The following is a 17,723-nucleotide window of genomic DNA, read 5'->3' on the forward strand; positions in this document are numbered from 1 at the left end:
AACTTACGTATATTTCCTATATATTTCTGACAGCTTACGGCCTTTTGTGTCCCACAAATAAATGACATACACACACTGTATGACTAGAAAAAAATCCAGCCATTGTTAATCTAAACAAGAATGGTTTGTGCGATGTAACCTTGCAGCCAAACGTGTGTACAATGGCGACTTCACAGTATTGTACTTTTACACTGTGGGTGCTGGAAGTCGTTGAGTGAGCATGTGTACCGAGAGGCTGTATGACCGAGCAAGCACATCAACAAATCTGCATCAAATTTTGTGTTAAGCTTGAACATTCCTCGGCAGAAACTATATGGATGATAGAGAAGGCTTTCGGCAAAGATGCAATGAGTGCAGTGCAAATAAAGTGTAATAAACTCTTAAAAAATGGTTGAGAACCTGTTTAAATATTTGCTGCCCTGCTACTTCTGTTTCCCAAAGCTAAAATAACTTTAAAGGGAAGAGATTTCGGTAAATACAACTAAACAGTTGATGGCGATTCCAACAAATGGATTTTGCTGAGTGTTTTGAACAGTGGAATAGAAGCTGGGAGAACTGTGTGAGGTCTCAAGAAGCCTACTTTGAAAGGGACTGAGAAATTATTTTCCTACGTACAATGTTTCTTCTATCTTCAATAAATGTATTTTTTCATATTACATGTTGGATACTTGACAGAGGTAGAGATATAGATATATAAAAATTGATCTCAAAACAAAAGGAACATGTAAAATGCAGCTTTGAATTCCTAAGCACAGAACTGAGGGATAGTATAGGGGGCTTAAATGTGGCATGCATACTTTAATACAATGTGGTCCAGACTTGCTCTGTGATACTTCTGTAAAGAAAAATTAGTTGAAAGGGCCTAAGCCAACGCCCCCTACCAAAATGAAAAGGTCTGATAGGAGTAGGGTTGTTTTCTTGGAAGTGTTTTCAAATCATTGTTCGGCATCAGTTTCTGTGGAGTTTAAAAAGGTCTGTCACCTTTGCATATTTCCCATTCACTGTGTGGTGGCTCAGGAGGAAGCTGGGGTGAGGATGGGAGATATATATTCAAAAGTTCTGCCTTGCAGGTGCACCATCTTTAAATCAGCTCCTGTGGCATTATCCACTAGGAACTTGTGTGTTACTTTTACGCATGCAAGTCACAAATGACTACAGAATCCTGCATGACAGCTGCATCCTCCATTAAGCAACTTTCGCAATGCAGAAGATGACGTTTCCTACAACGGTCTCAAGAGGTGGGGGGGGGGGGGATTTGCGTTGAAAATTTGATCACTCAACATGAGTATTTCATAAAGATTTTCTCTTTGCAATACATACATGTTGGTGTCATAAAAAGATACAACGCTCAAGCAGGTTTACAAAAATGAATAGGCATATTCTGTAACTATAGAATTTTTTAAACACTTTATTCTCCATGAACACTTCATGTTTAGAAAGCATTGGAGCAGATAAGCATCTGTACCCAAATGCCAGGTGAAATAATTAAAGTGTTCATACTTACAACGCAATACTTCTAGAATGAGATCCATGTCAGTTGTAAGTTTCTTGATTCCTTCCATGTTTGCAATCGTCCAAATAGGTACAAACTGATCACTGTCCATTTGTGACATCAAATAAAGATCCTTTGAAAGATTCTCTCTGAAAGAAAGTTTAAAAGACTACATGTTATCTAGCCAGTACTAAATTAAGAAATTAAAGTTTGCACAAAATAGTCACAGAAACACAACACCAGTAAACCAGTTCCAACAGTTAAATAAGCAAAATCAGGAAACATGCTGGAATTATGGCCAATCATATGCAAGAAGTGATCAGCTAAACCTCACGAAACGCTATTTAAAATGCCTTCAAACACGTTGCATATCTACATAATTGTGATGCTCTGAATTTGAGTCAAGTGTCTGCCTAGTCATCCTCCATTTCAGAAAAAGGTGCCTAAATATGCCCACTTCCATGCAAGATTCTTAATAGTTACTTCATGGGAAAGGGGATTAACGTTAATATTAAATCTTTTATCAATATATGAGAATAAGTGGTACAACAGGACATTTGCTGCTTCACATATACAGGGGGATTTGATAGGAACCTTCAAGGGACACTAGTCACCTGAACAACTTTAGCTTAACGAAGCAGTTTTGGTGTATAGAACATGCCCCTGCAGCCTCACTGCTCAATCCTCTGCCATTTAGGAGTTAAATCCCTTTGTTTATGAACCCTAATCACACCTCCCTGCATGTGACTTGCACAGCCTTCCATAAACACTTCCTGTAAAGATAGCCCTATTTAGGCTCTTTATTGCAAGTTCTGTTTAATTAAGATTTTCTTATCCCCTGCTATGTTAATAGCTTGCTAGACCCTGCAAGAGCCTCCTGTATGTGATTAAAGTTCAATTTAGAGATTGAGATACAATTATTTAAGGTAAACTACATCTGTCTGAAAGTGAAACCAGTTTTTTTTGTCATGCAGGCTCTGTCAATCATAGCCAGGGGAGGTGTGGCTAGGGCTGCATAAACAGAAAAAGGGATTTAACTCCTAAATGACAGTGAATTGAGCAGTGAAATTGCAAGGGAATGATCTACACACTAAAACTGCTTTATTTAGCTAAAGTAATTTAGGTGACTATAGTGTTCCTTTAAACATAACTGAAATTATAATGGTGCCACAATCTTTACAACACCTTTACATTTCCAAGAACAAACGAACAAAAAAACCTCCCCCATGTGATCCGTTTCTCATCTGAAGCAAAACACGAAAAACAACTGTATGCTTATTGGGGAGGGGGTATCTAGTGATTCTTCTCTTAGCTGAAGGAGGTTGAGCCCATATTGTTTCTGATGTTTAAAAAAACAAACAAAAAAACAGCAATTCCAGTTTATCAACAAGGACAAGCGCGTGAAAACAATGACCTAGCAAGTCTTACAGACAACCTACCTTGAGAAACAGAACTCAAGTTGCTTCTTGAGACATTCTTTCAAGTCTTCTCCAGAAACACCCTCTGAAACGGTTGAATTTCCATCACCTTATAAAAAAAATAAAAAGAGAAATATACTTTTGAGTCAAGATGTATGACACTGTGCTTGACTGAATATTGTTTAATATCAGTCAGCCCTACTCAAATTATGAATGTAAGCAAGTTGTATTGTTGTAATTTCATCATTCGTGCTAATAAAATATTTGAGAGAAAAAAAACAAAACACTTTTGTAACAAAGATTGGGACATGACATAAGTAGCACCACAAGGACACCACCAATGTTTGTAAAAGTAGTGTTTTGGTGAGGTTTAGTTAAAGGATGCAACACAGCACAAGAGTTACAAATTAGTGAGAAGGTTAGTGTTTAAGTTAGGGCATTATTTAAATTTGGAGATTTGTTAAAAGTTTGTTTACAGTTAGTGTTACATATATAGAATTACATTTAATATCACATTGTTAAAATAAGAATAGGGGGTTATGCGAAATTAAGCCTAAACCCCAACTTAACCCTCACTGTAACCCTAAATTTACAGTGTGCTGCCAGGCACTACCAAAATGAACAAATCCTAACTTTAATTACCTTCAAAGATATCGCCGAGCAGACTCCTCAGCTAGTGTGTATGCAGGTAATCAGGCAACAAATCTCTACAGGTAAACTTTTGCACAAATCTGGCACAGGCATATTATCTTGTTAATAGTTAGATCAATACCAAATAAAGAGCGCAAAAAAAAAAAAAGGTATACAATTGTACTAAACGCATAACCTAACGTGCATTGCTAAAACTCTTAATGCGTTCCTTACCAACCCCACCGTGTTCTACCACCCCCTCTCTCCCCTCGGCCTCCTGGTAGCGTGGCAGAGCGCAGCAGTGCGCACTGCGATACAGGAGATTATTTACCCTGTACCCGGCCAGACTGACAGGAAGTGCTCTCACTGAGCACTTCCTTTCAGTTCGGCCGGGTACAGGAAACAAGTTCCTGTACCGCGGTGCGCACTGCTCTGCCACGCTACACAGAGTGCCTGGCAGGAGGGAGCGCTGTGCGCCCACTTCTTGCCAGTCACTCTGACCTAGCCCCCACCCCAGGCCGGTGTGCTATAAGGCGGCTGCTTGTGCCGCCTTATGGACGCGCCGGACCACTTATTCATTGTCTGTATTGCCCGTGATTATCGGCTGATACCGATACAAAAAAAAAAAAAAAAAAAAACAGCAATTGCTAGTGATTGACCTAATAAAAGTATACATGAAATTCTATCACGTCAGTAATTCTTATCTATACAACGATAAAGATCAATTTCTGTATAAATCCTTTCCTGTAAAGATATGGGCTCAAAATTTCCACTCGCCACTAGAGAGTAAAAATTCAGCCCCAAAGAGTAAAAATTCACACCAAGTGAGTAACAGGGACCCACCAGGCTTGCAGTTGTAACTTTTAATAGCCTGGTTAGTGGCAAAGGACTTGGCATTTTAAGCCCTGATGAAATCATATGTAAAATGCTTATTTGGTGCAGTGAACTAGGTCAGTTTCTGGAGGGTTATTTGAAAGTGCTATTAAATATGCTGCAGTTAAAAAAGGAATATAGTCTTTTGAACACAATGGCTGAAAGACTAAAAAATAGGGAAAGGACTTGCATAAAATGTCAGCAACAAATTGTTTTTGTCTTGTGCTTGTTCTTGTCTATCAAAAAAAGTGACTGTACTAGAAAATATTTTAAATGCTCTGCCAGAACACATCTTTTGGAATTCAGAACTTGCAGTTAATAGAAGTATACATTAACTCACCTGAAACTTCAAACACTTGATATCCAAGTTCGTCTGGTACCATTAAATCCATTCCATTTGCAGTTGCCTCTTCCACGTTAAGACCATTTCTGCTAGTCTCACAAGTAGGGGAATACATGACTTCAAACTGTTTGGATGTATCACTTAGATTTTCTAAATTACCTACATGATCAAAAAAAGATATATATATATATTTGTTACATTAAGAATTATAGCAATCAGTTAAAAGGAAAGTATTCGTTCCTTTACTGTAAAACTAAAGCGATGTGGCAATTTACAGCAGGTCTTGGCATATTTGCTTAGGAGTTAGAATCCAGGCAACATTTTCAATATCACTTACAATTAGCCATGCTCACATACCTTAAACAGGGACACTTAAAGCCTAATCAATAAAATGCACATCCACTGGGAATCGTTAGCCCAGCATTCATCTACTATTGTTGCACTTTCAAGATCGAATGTTTGATGGATATCACAGAAATTACCATTTTATTATGCAAGAGGCTGAAGAGGAGCCAGGCAGAGCTCCATTATTGGTCTTACTGCCCCATCCATGCAAGCAGCTTAGAGTGCATCAACGTATCAAACACGCATTACACATTCACATACATGTATAACTAGCAACTCTTTCATATCCAGAAAACTGGACATTCATAATCTACAAGTGGTCCTTTAATTAAACAAAAAAAAAACCCAAACTCTCCAATAAAAGAAACCGTCTGGACAGCTCAATTAATAGAGTATCTCACAAAAGTGAGTACACACCTCACATTTTTGTAAATATTTTATTATATCTTTTTAGGTGACAACACTGAAGAAATGACATTGCAACAATGTAAAGTAGTAAGTGTACAGCCTGTATAACAGTAACTGCTGCCCCCTCAAAATAACTCCACACACAGCCATTACTGTCTAAACCGTTGGCAACAAAAGAGAGTATAACCCAAAGTGGAAATTTCCAAATTGGAGTCACTGGAAGTTCAAGATTGTACCTCATGGTAAAGAACGGAGGATCTGGGGAGGAAAAAATAAAAAAAATAATTGTTGCTCTACAAAAAAAAAAAAATGGCCTAGGCTATAAGAAGATAGCCAAAACCCTGAAACGGAGCTGCAGCACGGTGGGCAAGACCACACAATGGTTTCACAGAACAGTTTCCACTTAGAACAGGCCTCGCCATGGTCGACCAAAGAAGTTGAGTGCACATGCTCAGTGTCCAGAGCTTGACTTTGGTAAATACGTATGAGTGCTGCCAGCATTGCTGCAGTGGTTGAAGGGGTGGGGGATCAGCCTGTCCGTGCTCAGACCATATGCCGCACACTGCATCAAATTGGTCTCCATGGCTGTCGACCCAGAAGGAAGCCTCTTCAAGGATGATGCACAAGAAAGCCCGTAAACAGTTTGCCGAAGACAAGCAGACTAAGGACACGGATTACTGGAATCATTTCCTCTGTTCTGATGAGACAAAGATAAACCTATTTGGTTCAGGTGGTGTCAAGCGTGTGTGGCGGCAACCAGGTAAGGAGTACAATGACAAGTGTGTCTTGCCTACAGTCAAGCATGGTGGTTCGAGTGTCATGGTCTGGGTCTGCATAAGTGCTGCTGACACTGAGGAGCTACAGTTCATGGAGGGAAATCATGAATGCCAACATGTACTGTGACATACTGAAGCAGAGCATGATCTCCCTGTTGATCCAAAAGAAGACAAAAAACCTAGTCTGACGTGCTTCCAATTTTGCAACAAGCCAACTATTACCCCCAGTGGTGTATTTAGGATTTGTGCTATTTATACACAACAAAACCTTACTGGCCTAAATGTTGCTGTTTTTATTTTTGTTTTGTTTTTTTATAGTCTTAACACCTAAAATACTTCAGTTATGTGTAAAGATTGTGCTCTCATTTTTTAAATTTTACAGAAAATGTACAGTTCAATAGAAATTGGCACTTTCATAAATTAACCTTGTTACAATCCCCAGGCTGTCAGACAACCGGTCCTGTTAGTTCCTGGTTAAGCTCAGTAGCTAAACTGAAGAGGCAGGCAGCTGCCCAGAGCATCTGTCTTGTAAAAGCTTTTCATTAAACTGCAGTAGAAAATCTGTGTGTTACATAGAAAATTATCTTCAGTGGATTTAACCACCAAAAGCTTTTTTTTTCTTTAAACAAATTTAAATCAAAGAAAATACACTATTTCCAATTATTGAGATATTAAGATGTTGAGTTTTTGTTTTTTTTTCCTTTTTTTTTTTTTAATCCACCCTCAACTACCCATTTTTCAAGACTCCTGGTTGGACGTACAGAAGCATTTAAAAAGTGAAGTAAACTGAAGAGGCAATAACCAACAAGTCTTAAAATCTAAAGTGTCATAGCTCAAGATGCAATCTCTACCAAATGTATTAAGCACACACTGCAGAAAGCAATTTGAAGAACGGTGTGCTTCACATATAGAGCAAGTTTAAGTTTTCTAGCTAGGGAATACAAACTAAAAGGGAACTAGAAACTCTGAATATAGCAAAAATATTACTCATGTTGACTGCGTTGGAATCTCATACATAATGAATGGATGAACTAACACAAGGAACTACTTTACCATTTGGCCAAAGTCCAGGCTGACAAAAGGAAGAGGTTCTGCCATCAAATTTTGTCAATTCCCACAGCCATTGCAGGTGACAGCTATAGGAAAGATGCATCGCATCACATGCTTCCTGCATTTTTGTTCAGGGAGGATGCTACTGGCTTTTCTGCATGACCAAAGAGTACAGCAGTGAAACGAGCTCCTGGTGGATGAGGTGAGGAACGAAGATGACTGCACTCACAAAAGGAGCACTTCAGCTTCACTCCCCTGGACACTGAACATAAGTGATGAGGTCACACACACACACCACGTAAATGTTTGTATTTGGCCAGGATTTTCTGTCGATACACTTAAGGAGTTTTAAGAACTGTTGTTATTTTGGGATCAGTTCCTCTCTGGGTGCCATTAGCTCGGAAACAGCAGTTCCCATTATAATACAGATAAACTGGAAGCAAAGTTTTGCTGGTGACATTTAACAGATATATTGTCAGGAGTATTCACTAGATTTTTTGCAAGTTACGGCAAAACTGAACCAAAAATAGTAGATAATGAAAAATTCTCCACTTAGCCATGGTCTAAGCTAATTTTCCTTGTTTTGCCATTGGTATTTAAAATTGCGAGAATTCAGTTAAGTGTCATGTGAATTGGCCAAGATTTTTTAAATTTATTTATTTTTCCATATCAAGCCTCCCCCTTAAGTGTACATATCAAAATTAATGTTTTTCTAGATTTAAATTTTCTTTTTTAAAAAGTGTGTATATGTACAAATATACATATAAAATATATTACACACACACTGCATTTTAGTGATGAAATCATGGTAATTGAACTCTATCACAAACGTGATCAAAAGCACAATTGTTTTAACTGTAGCTATAGGAAGCCAGAGTCAGACGGGAACTGAACATCTATTTCTCAAATTTCAAATAGTGTTGCTTGCAAGAAGAGAAGCCAAAAGGATATGGAAAGCATTGCCAAGCTGTCTGACTGTTAAGAAGCAGGATTTGCAATTTACATAAACAAGCTCTGTAGAGCTGGATTCGTTAAGTAAAGAGGAATAACAAAATGTGAGATAATCAGATACAATAGGGTTTGAAAGCCAAACATCCACACTCACATTACAAAAAATAAAAAAAATATTCAGGAGCGGAGAAGCTCTCGCACAACAAAGTTAAAGGGGCTCTCCAGTGCCACTGTAGAATCATGCAGTGTCCCCCTCCCTCCCACCCCATGTTGCTTAAGGGGTTAAAACCCCGTCAGTGACTTACCTGAATCCAATGCAGATTGACCACGTCGGCTGGCAGGGAAGACCCAATGTGCATGCGTGGATTAGACCATCCCACAGGAAAGCATTATTCAATGCTTTCCTAAGGGGATTCTGGCGACGCTGGAGATCCTCATGCGTAGCGCGAGGATGTCCAGCGTAGTTTAAAACACTGTTTTTAGAAGCAGGACGTCCCTCTAGTGGCTGCATGATAGACAGCCACTAGAGGAGGACTTAACACTGCAAGGTAATTATTGCAGTTTATAAAAACTAATAATTACACTTGCAGGGTTAAGGATGATGGGAGTTGGCAACTAGACCACGCCAACGGGCAGAAGTGGTCTGGGTGCCTGGAGTGTCCCTTTGAAGACAAACTAATGTTATAAACATTTATAAAACCGTTTACAGGATGATAGAAAACCTGTATGTTGGAATTTCTCATTTAAAAGAACCATTGTGGTGAAGTTTAAAAAAAAAAAAAAAAGTTAGGGTCCAAGCAAACTACCTCCTCAAAATCAAAAAAACAACTATTTGTACCAATCTGTGCATGGACATGAGCACTACTTATGAAAGAGACTGCAACAATTAGAACTTCCCAGTAACAAGTTTATATCTGTACATATACAACATATTGATCATTACCTTCACGGTCAGTTCCTGTTGCGGCTGATGCATCATCCCAAGACTCATCACTGCCATTTACTGTTTGAGCTACTGCAGCAGTTCCTTGGGGTATTTCCTGCCATACTTTTGCATTAGGATTCAAACCAGCACCTTTAGATGCAACCTGGAAAAAAATGGGAATAGTTTACTATGAATGTTATACAGAGGGACAAAAATAAAACTGTTCGAGTTAGAATTATACCGACTTCTCTCCAAAACACATGAGCTTAAATGGCAATGACCACTTAAGTGATTTTAGGTGGTCATGGCAGTAGGAGTATGTATGTGCAATGTTTCAGCTTACAAAAACTGCACATATGCAATTGTGTGCTGGAGGCAAGTTGCATTCCCAACACACATGATATAGGGATCCCAGAACTCTGAACCGGCCTGTCAATTCTGTGCATAAAGAAAAGTGTAGTCAGTGCATCACTTCATGCTGCTGATAGACGTAAAATTTTTCCCTACTTGCAAGGGAAAGCTAGATATCCCCTCCATCCTCCCAAGAAATTGGAGCACTCCCTTCCTCCTCCGACTGGTTCGTGTGCATGTGCTCGGAGATGGCAAAAATGTATCCAATCACAATCTTCTCTGAGATGGCTGTAACTGGACTGAGCAATTGCCCTGTGACGGAGGGTGTACAGAAGAAGACAGCGCTGAGAGCTTCGCTGGGTGCATACCAAATAAACTTAAAAGGACACCAAGCACTAAAACAACTGCAGCTTAGTAGCTATAATGTATAAACCATGTACCTGCAGTCTCACTACGCATACACACATCTGAACTACATAATATCATACCTCCCAACCTTGGTAGGTATGTAATGGGACAGATTGGCCTTCAAAGAGGACAACAACTGCTGGCAACACCCATAATCATCATGTCCACCTGAAAAGTGTACCCGCCCACTGAAAGGCGTGACAGATGCACCTATATTTTGAATCGAATATTATAAAAATTATTAAAAAAAATTATCTAAAGCTTTGAAAGTGAAACATTATGGGCCTTCTGAGTCATATGGGGAGAAAAAAATATTGGGTGACTAAGAAAGCAGGCAGTGAGGGTAAAATTTTTAAACTACCAACGGTAAATTGTGAAATTTTTATTAACCAATGATAAAATATACATATCTCAGAATAGAGTACACAAAACACAGAATTATAGCAATAATCTAACTCTAGACATTACATTGCCACATCTGCTTTTTTTTTGGATGGTATTCATTAGACAATTGTCTCTTTACATGCTCAGCCTCTTTCATACTTACACAAAATTGACATTGCTAATCTTAAAGTATAACTTTCAGATTACAGATATGGACTTCTGGGATGGTGCACTCAACCAAGAAGACCTATTCTGTGTCAAAACGAAAATGTTCTGTAGTGATTAAACTTTTGTTTTTTATATATAAAAATAAGTAAACAAGCCACCCTCAAATTAACCTTTAAGCACTAAGCGTGCTAAAGAACTCATGATATTAAGTCATACAACACTTAATTTACAAGCAGATCATGAACTCCGGGTCTAACTGTGAGTATAGGAACAGTATAGCATAAGAGAAACAAAAACTAACTTTATTCTACCCACATAGATTTAAAAATTTAAATCATGAGGGCAAAATGGATTATGGCTCACAATAAGCTACACATAAATCACATTTTCCTTAATGCTCATTACTGAGCAGGTACTGTAAATAGCATCTCAGAACAGTGGTTAAAAATAGTCACCAACATCATATCACCACCACCAATACTGCAAAGCTAGCATCTAAAGAGGGAATTGCTGTAATAGACGATTTTGAAGGCAATTTGCAAGTGATGCAACGTCACAAGTTGTACACGCATAAAACATGCAAGCTTAAATATTTATGTGCCCCTATACACCTTTATGCAGTTTATCATAGGGGGAAAAAATTTTTTTTTTTAACAAATCTACAATTAATTCCCTCCAATGTAACAGACATGTTCAAAGCAAACATGGTTAACCTTTAAGTTCTCTACATTGGGGGTCATTTACAAAGAGCGGTATGGGGGGGGGGGGGGGGGGGGGGGCAGGCAAAGTTCAAAATGTGGAACAATTATGCAATAGTTTTGCCAATTGCTTTAATTCTTGAACTGTGACCTAGAATTGTTCTTTATAGAGAACACCTATTGTATATTTAAAAAGGGACGTAATCCAAAAATATTTTGTGGGATTAAACCAGTTTCTGCTAGAATGTAGCATAACTGATCAATGCTCATATTTGCATTTAGTGCTGACATTATCTGGTTTAATAAGATATACAGGTATAAACAAGCACTGAATAGTACTAAAGCCGATATAGCTATATACATATATTTTTATAAATTACTAATGCTATTGTGAGAAGTGTTGCATAATAATACTAGCAAAAAGGGGTAGTAAAACAAATGGTCACACTATATCAAAGTTTGTTCACTCTGCAGTGTGTCAGAAATTAGTACTTTATTGAATAAAGTTGAAGAAACAACAATGTGACTTGGAAACATAAAATGTGACGGCAGATAAAAACCATTTGGCCCATCTAGTCTGCCCAATTTCCAAAATACTTTCATTAGTCCCTGGCATTATCTTATAGCTAAAATAACCTTATGCCTAACCCACACATGCTTAAACTCCTTCAATGTGTTAACCTTTACAACTTCAGCATCATTAATCTTTGCACAGGAAGTGGTCACAAATCACATACTAGCTGAAACTTCCAATGTTAAGAGTTTAATCAAGGAGAGCCCAATTGGTAGATAACTAGATGTTGTAGAACTACAACTCCCATGATGAAAACACCAGTGTCTAGAATGATAAAGTACCAAGGAAGCTGTAGTTCAAAAAAAAACATTAGGGATTTCTAAGACAACCTTTTTTAAAAGGCAATCCCTAGCATGTAAAGCAAACGCAAAATTACGGACCTGCACATCGAGTATTAGAACGTAAGCCTTCTGTGCTTTGATGCAATAAGAAGTGTATATAGCTACCATTTATCCATATTATGAACCTTACATAAACAAAAAACAAACAAACAAAAAAACAGTCATACAAAATCACTATCAACACCGAGTGGGTGGAGCAAACTAAGACAGCCATTAATTAGATCTAGAATTCATTGAGCTTATGGGAGCAAACACAGGCCTAGTCAACCAGTAAGCTACAGTCTGGGACACCTGTGTGAACATCTATAAGAGTCAAGGACAAAACCTATGTAACTCATCAGAGTAGCAGCTATCAATGACCGACAGGTCAAGAAAAAGATTCTTATATTGATAAACATATTAATCTGCACAGAAAGACCTGTAAGAACTGATAACGGCCATAGAACACCAATTGTTCCTACAACAGATTCAATGTGATTTTTAGATTAGTTATTACACAAATATTCCAAGAAAATCATTCGAAAAAAGGAGGGCAAAAAAAAAAAAAAAGTAATACTAAAGATAGCCTTGTTGTTAAAAGGGTATTCCCAACACTATTACTTCCCCAAACCCACGGAACTCTAGTTATAAAATCAACAGTAATGACCTTGGATTCAAAATCATAAATTTAGCCACATTTGTTTTCACTTTTTAAACGTAAAGATTATAGAGCATTTTTCACGCTTGGCAGGTGATCGTTTTACATCATAGGGATGTTCTTGAGAAATGAATAGATATGTAAATATAAAATTAACATTTTGTTTAGTAACATCTATCAAGTTGCAATAAACAGTGAAAATTAATAGACTCCATCAAATACTCAATTATAGCAGGACATGTTAAAACCAATTTCAAATAAATGTTCTAACGCAATCTACATGTGCTGTACAGCATGTGACTCATCTGCACTGAAGTAATCTGGCCTGTTTACATGCACTCAAAAACAGTGGGTTGCCATACCGGGAAACAGCCCAGTCCAATACAACAAACAAACCGTATCCACAACAGTATACGTGAACTCTAAAGAGTGAATTATTTGTTGCGTCAGGTAATTTGATTTTGTACAAAAAGAAAACACAAGAATCTCTAAAACTACCAAAATGTAAATAAACTGAATCTAAGAAATAGAAACTCTTAATCAAAAATAAACTGCAACATTCGTTATAAAAAAAAAAAAAAAAAAAAAAAAAAAGTGTTAAATGAAAACTGCCTAAATGCAATTACAAGGCAAGGATTTATTCTAAAAACACGACCCTTTATACCTTTTTTTTGCATGTCTGAATAATCATTTCAATTAATGGCTGAATACTACTTATGCTTATAGAAAGATGTTCACTCCCACTTTCAGAAATGACTCGATTAAGAAATTCATGAAAAGGAAAAAATAAAAATACACACGGAACTTCCAGTAGTCATTTGGTTAACTTAGTAACCTGAACCCACCAGAAAAGCTTAAGCCAAGAAAGCATGCAAGCTTTTGAAACAAAATGGATGAAAGTGTGCAGCAGTGTCCTTGGCTTGCTGTAGGGCTATCAGGAAGTGTCCATTACTTGTTGCTTAAAGCGTGTGGAGGAGGAGCACTACTACTAAAACCAGCTGGGTACACACCAGCCTAACTACTTTAAAACAACCCAAAAAAAAAAAAAGAGTTGTGACATTCTAAATTCAGAATCTGATAACACTGCTGGCTGGCTTCTTAAACACCACCTGAAAGTCACACGCACACAAGCTGGGGGACCACATGCTATTATTACTGGTTATTATTATAGATATACGCAGTTAAGTGCAAGGTTCCTGTATAATCGAATCAGGTTAATAAATAGCATTGCACACGGGTAGTTCGATGTGACACCTGAGGAGTGAGCACTGGTTAGTGCAAGTTGCCGGAGAGGAAAGCTGGCAGTAAAGTAGGCCAGCAGCAGAGCTCCAGCTGGGGCCTGGCATGGAGGAGTTATTTATAGCGCTCCCTGGCCGGCACATGGCTGCAGGCTCCATATGGCACTGCGAGCGCACACCCCCACTGCGGCCACCAGAGAGGGCGAGCGGGCCACCAGCTTAGCGTGCCCCCCTCTACCCACTGATAACCTTCACCCTGCCTGGATCAGCTCTGACAAAAGGTCACTGCGGACCCATCCCCCCCAACCCACTGCCATGCCGGCCCGGGCCACACACAGCCCCCCACACGGATCCCTAGCCGCACAGAGTCCCCGTATATCCCCCCGATATACCCCGCCTGCCCCCCTCCCCCCGGGGCCCAGGACGGATTGCTGTGTCAGGCCGGCCTCAGTCACATGGCGGCCGGGGCCTCCTGCCTGGCCGCTCCCGCCCTCTCTCAGCACTCTCTCACCTCCACGAACAAGAGCATCCTACACCCGGCACGGTGAGCGAGCGGGGCCCGGGCGCGGCTGGGACGGCTGGCGGGGTGACACGGACACACGGAGGGCACTCCGGGGCCTGGAGAGCGAGGGAGGAAGGACGAGTGAGTGACAGCGGCGGGCCCCGCACTGCTTGTCACACAGGCCAATCCCCCCTGCACCCTCCCCGAGCTGCGGCGCGAGAGCCCGGCCTCTTCCGGCGTCCCCTCCTCCACCTCCCACCTTTCCCTTCCTCCTGCTCCTTCCCCGCAACGCGACTCTCACCAACGACTTCCGGGGTCAGCGCGCGGCGCCATCACAGCACGTGCGTCCGAGCGAGGTCACGGCGCGAGCCGCCATTTTACCGCAGGCGGGGGCACCACTCACCCTAAGGGGAGGAATCAGCTCCGACTGCTGTCAGGGAATGGGAGAGCTTTAGTAAATAGGTTCCTGCGCAGCTGGTCTAGCAGCTCTGAGAGGGAGGGAGGGGGGATGGAAACACACACACAGCTACCAACCCTCCAAATACTGCCATGGGACTCCTATATCCGGGGTGGGAGAGCTCCACCATGTCCTCCTGACCACACACCACGTCTGCATGCTGAGAGCCAGCACATGGGGAGGGCCTCCCTGTATACAGCATTCATGTTCTTTATCACAGTACCTTTGGGATCATGCCTTGATTCCGTCCATTGCCCAGTTTGCAGCATATGAATGCTGCATACTGCAGGTGGCACCTTGTAGGTACATGGCCCAATGGTGCACCTGGGAATATTAAACGCCCCAGCAGTGCTATGTGTTAATCTAAAAAGGATGTAAGAATATTAATTATTGCAGCAGAGAGAGATAAATGAACCAATGAGGCTTCACACCTGGTTTCCATCCTATACCATGACCATAGTACACCAAGCAGCTGTGTATTTAATGTGGTCTATATCTTTATCATACCTCCCAAGTGACCCTATTTAGGAGGGCAGTCCCTTTTTTGAACCCAAATCCCCGTGTCTCCTTTTTTTTACCTTATGTCCTTTTCTTCCCCTTGGAGGTCCATATTATTATTTATGAAAGCTCCAACAAATTTTGCAGCATAGTGTTGGTGTGTCCGGGGAAATGACAGAGTTCCACAGCAATAACACTCACAGTAATGTGTCTTTAAACTGCAATAAGTTGCTTTTAAATCGGTCTGTGTAAATAAGATTCATTATGATTTACATACCTGTTGCATAAATGATCAGTAAGTCACACCCCCACTCATACTCCAAAATTTAAAGTGTTGGTAAGCATGCATTATGGTTCACCAAAACACAATAATTAGCAATATGCCCTAACTATGAGCTGCACTCTGTGTGCTTTCATTTTGTCATGTTGCAGCAAAATACTGATGACAACATGTCCATATTACTACTGACATAATGCCAATCCGCTCACCTGCCTGTCATTGGCATTTAGTTTGGATGGAATTGATACTGATAACACAGAAGAATGGCTAGGAAGAATCCCATCAGAAAATGTGTAGTTTTTAAGATCATATGTGTAAAGGGAAACTATAGTGCTAGAAATACAAAGTTGTATTCCTAGCACTAGAGTGCCACCCCCTCCTCCACCACAGCGCAGAAAGGGTTGTTCCTCAGCGCTGGGTCAGGCTCTGCCTCAGCTCCTCCTCTCCCAACGTCAGCTGACATCAGGGAACTAATGCACATTTGCGGTGAGCGCTGCAATTGTATTAGGACTACCCCATAGGAAGGCATTGTAGCAATCCTAGGAAATATTTTGTCGCAGTATTTTTCCTATGCCTGACATTACTATACAGTGGGCTGAACTACAGTTGCGTAGAAGTTTTAATCTCCCAGTTGTCATCAGTGACGGCTGCAGAGATATTAGCTGTTTCTATGAAGTATCCTGCATTCTCGCTGGATTCTCCTTAGACCTCAGTGCTGTACAGTGTCGTGTGACATTGTCTGCTGGTGTTGAAGTCTTTTGTGTCACTTTACCCCACTCCTTCTAGCATGTAAGCTCATTGAGCAGGGCCCTCAATCCCTCTGTTCCTGTGTGTCCAACTCGTCTGGTTACAACTACATGTCTGTTCGTCCACCCGCTATAAAGCGCTCCGAAATTATTTGGCGCTAGATAAATAATAACATCATAATAATTAGCCAGAAGAAAATGGCAGCACCATTGAATTCCAAAACTTCAAATTATAGGGAATAACCCTGGTTTTGAAAGCACTGGGAATGTATTAGTGTGGTGGAATCTCGGTAAAAATAAATTTAGTAGGCCGAGATCACCACGTGGCATGTGTACGTGCATATGCTGACGTATCGATCAGTTGGTTGCACGAGGCAAGATACGATCAGTAGTGTACGGAGCATGTGCAAGAATACAGGATGTAGTATTCCCCCTCCTCCATTGTGCTGGACAAGCCATGCGGTCAAGCAGGAAGTTAATTCTTATTTGTATTGATTGGTCAAGAGAATGTGCGGGTGGAGCTTAATATGGGAGGAGTTATGTGCCTATATAGGGAGCCTGCACTATTGTCCGGGACTCAGAACTTGTGGTATTTTGGTGACGCTAGTCCCTCTGAGTCCCGATCGGTGATCCAATAAAGAATCTCTTCCTTCCTGAAGAAACCTGTGTCCATCTCTCTGTGCTTCGCTTCCGTCAGTTTCTCCGGTATAATTTGGTGCATTGGCCGGGAAGCTCATCGTTCAACGGTAGCTGAGAGGCAGAGGCGTGAGACGGTCTATCTTTGCCCACGTTCTCTACGGCTGCACCCCTGAACTTCTGCGTGGACCTCCCTTCGTCTCGGCGCCACTGGTCTGTTGTCCAGGAGATCATCGGCCTCTACGTGAGAAGTGCTGGGGTGTCCCCGTCGATGAGTGTGAACTCAGGTTCAGGAACGAGGAGGTAAGACAACTGCTGTTTTAGACGGCAGAACCCACTAGGGGTATACCGATTGTGCGGTAGGCCCAAAGGGGTTTGAATCTGTGTATCTGCCCCCTCTGTCGGAGGGAAGGAGCGAAGGCGCACCGCTCGATCGAACGCTCTTTAGTCAGACCGTTTGATTCTGTTAGTCAGGCGGGGCTCTGGTGTAAATAGCCCTAGCCGGACACCGGTGTCTTGTCTAGACTAGCGTTCTAGGGTGTATATTTTGTTCGCTAGGTCGGAGGGACCGGGAGACTAAGCGGCGTCTGTGTA

General features: G+C 40.7%; 1 protein-coding gene across 2 annotated transcripts in view; it reads right to left on the reverse strand.

Annotated features, from left to right (window-relative positions):
- The window catches only part of LARP4 (La ribonucleoprotein 4), a 31,512-nt gene extending 16,781 nt beyond the window's left edge, over positions 1–14,731 (reverse strand). The window contains exons 1-5 of one of the 2 annotated variants that reach the window (XM_063428143.1): positions 14,522–14,731; positions 9,230–9,374; positions 4,754–4,915; positions 2,932–3,019; positions 1,505–1,641 (exon numbers count right to left, since the gene is read on the reverse strand). In XM_063428143.1, the coding sequence (XP_063284213.1) occupies positions 1,505–1,641; positions 2,932–3,019; positions 4,754–4,915; positions 9,230–9,374; positions 14,522–14,539 (550 nt within the window). In that variant the 5' untranslated portion in view covers positions 14,540–14,731. Of the gene's footprint in view, positions 1–1,504; positions 1,642–2,931; positions 3,020–4,753; positions 4,916–9,229; positions 9,375–9,608; positions 9,662–14,521 lie in introns of those variants that run through there. The other variant, XM_063428150.1, reaches the window with a different exon arrangement.
- Positions 14,732–17,723: the final 2,992 nt, after the last annotated feature.

The sequence above is a fragment of the Pelobates fuscus genome, chromosome 1, assembly GCF_036172605.1.
Source record: "Pelobates fuscus isolate aPelFus1 chromosome 1, aPelFus1.pri, whole genome shotgun sequence".
Classification (NCBI taxonomy): Eukaryota; Metazoa; Chordata; class Amphibia; order Anura; family Pelobatidae; genus Pelobates; species Pelobates fuscus.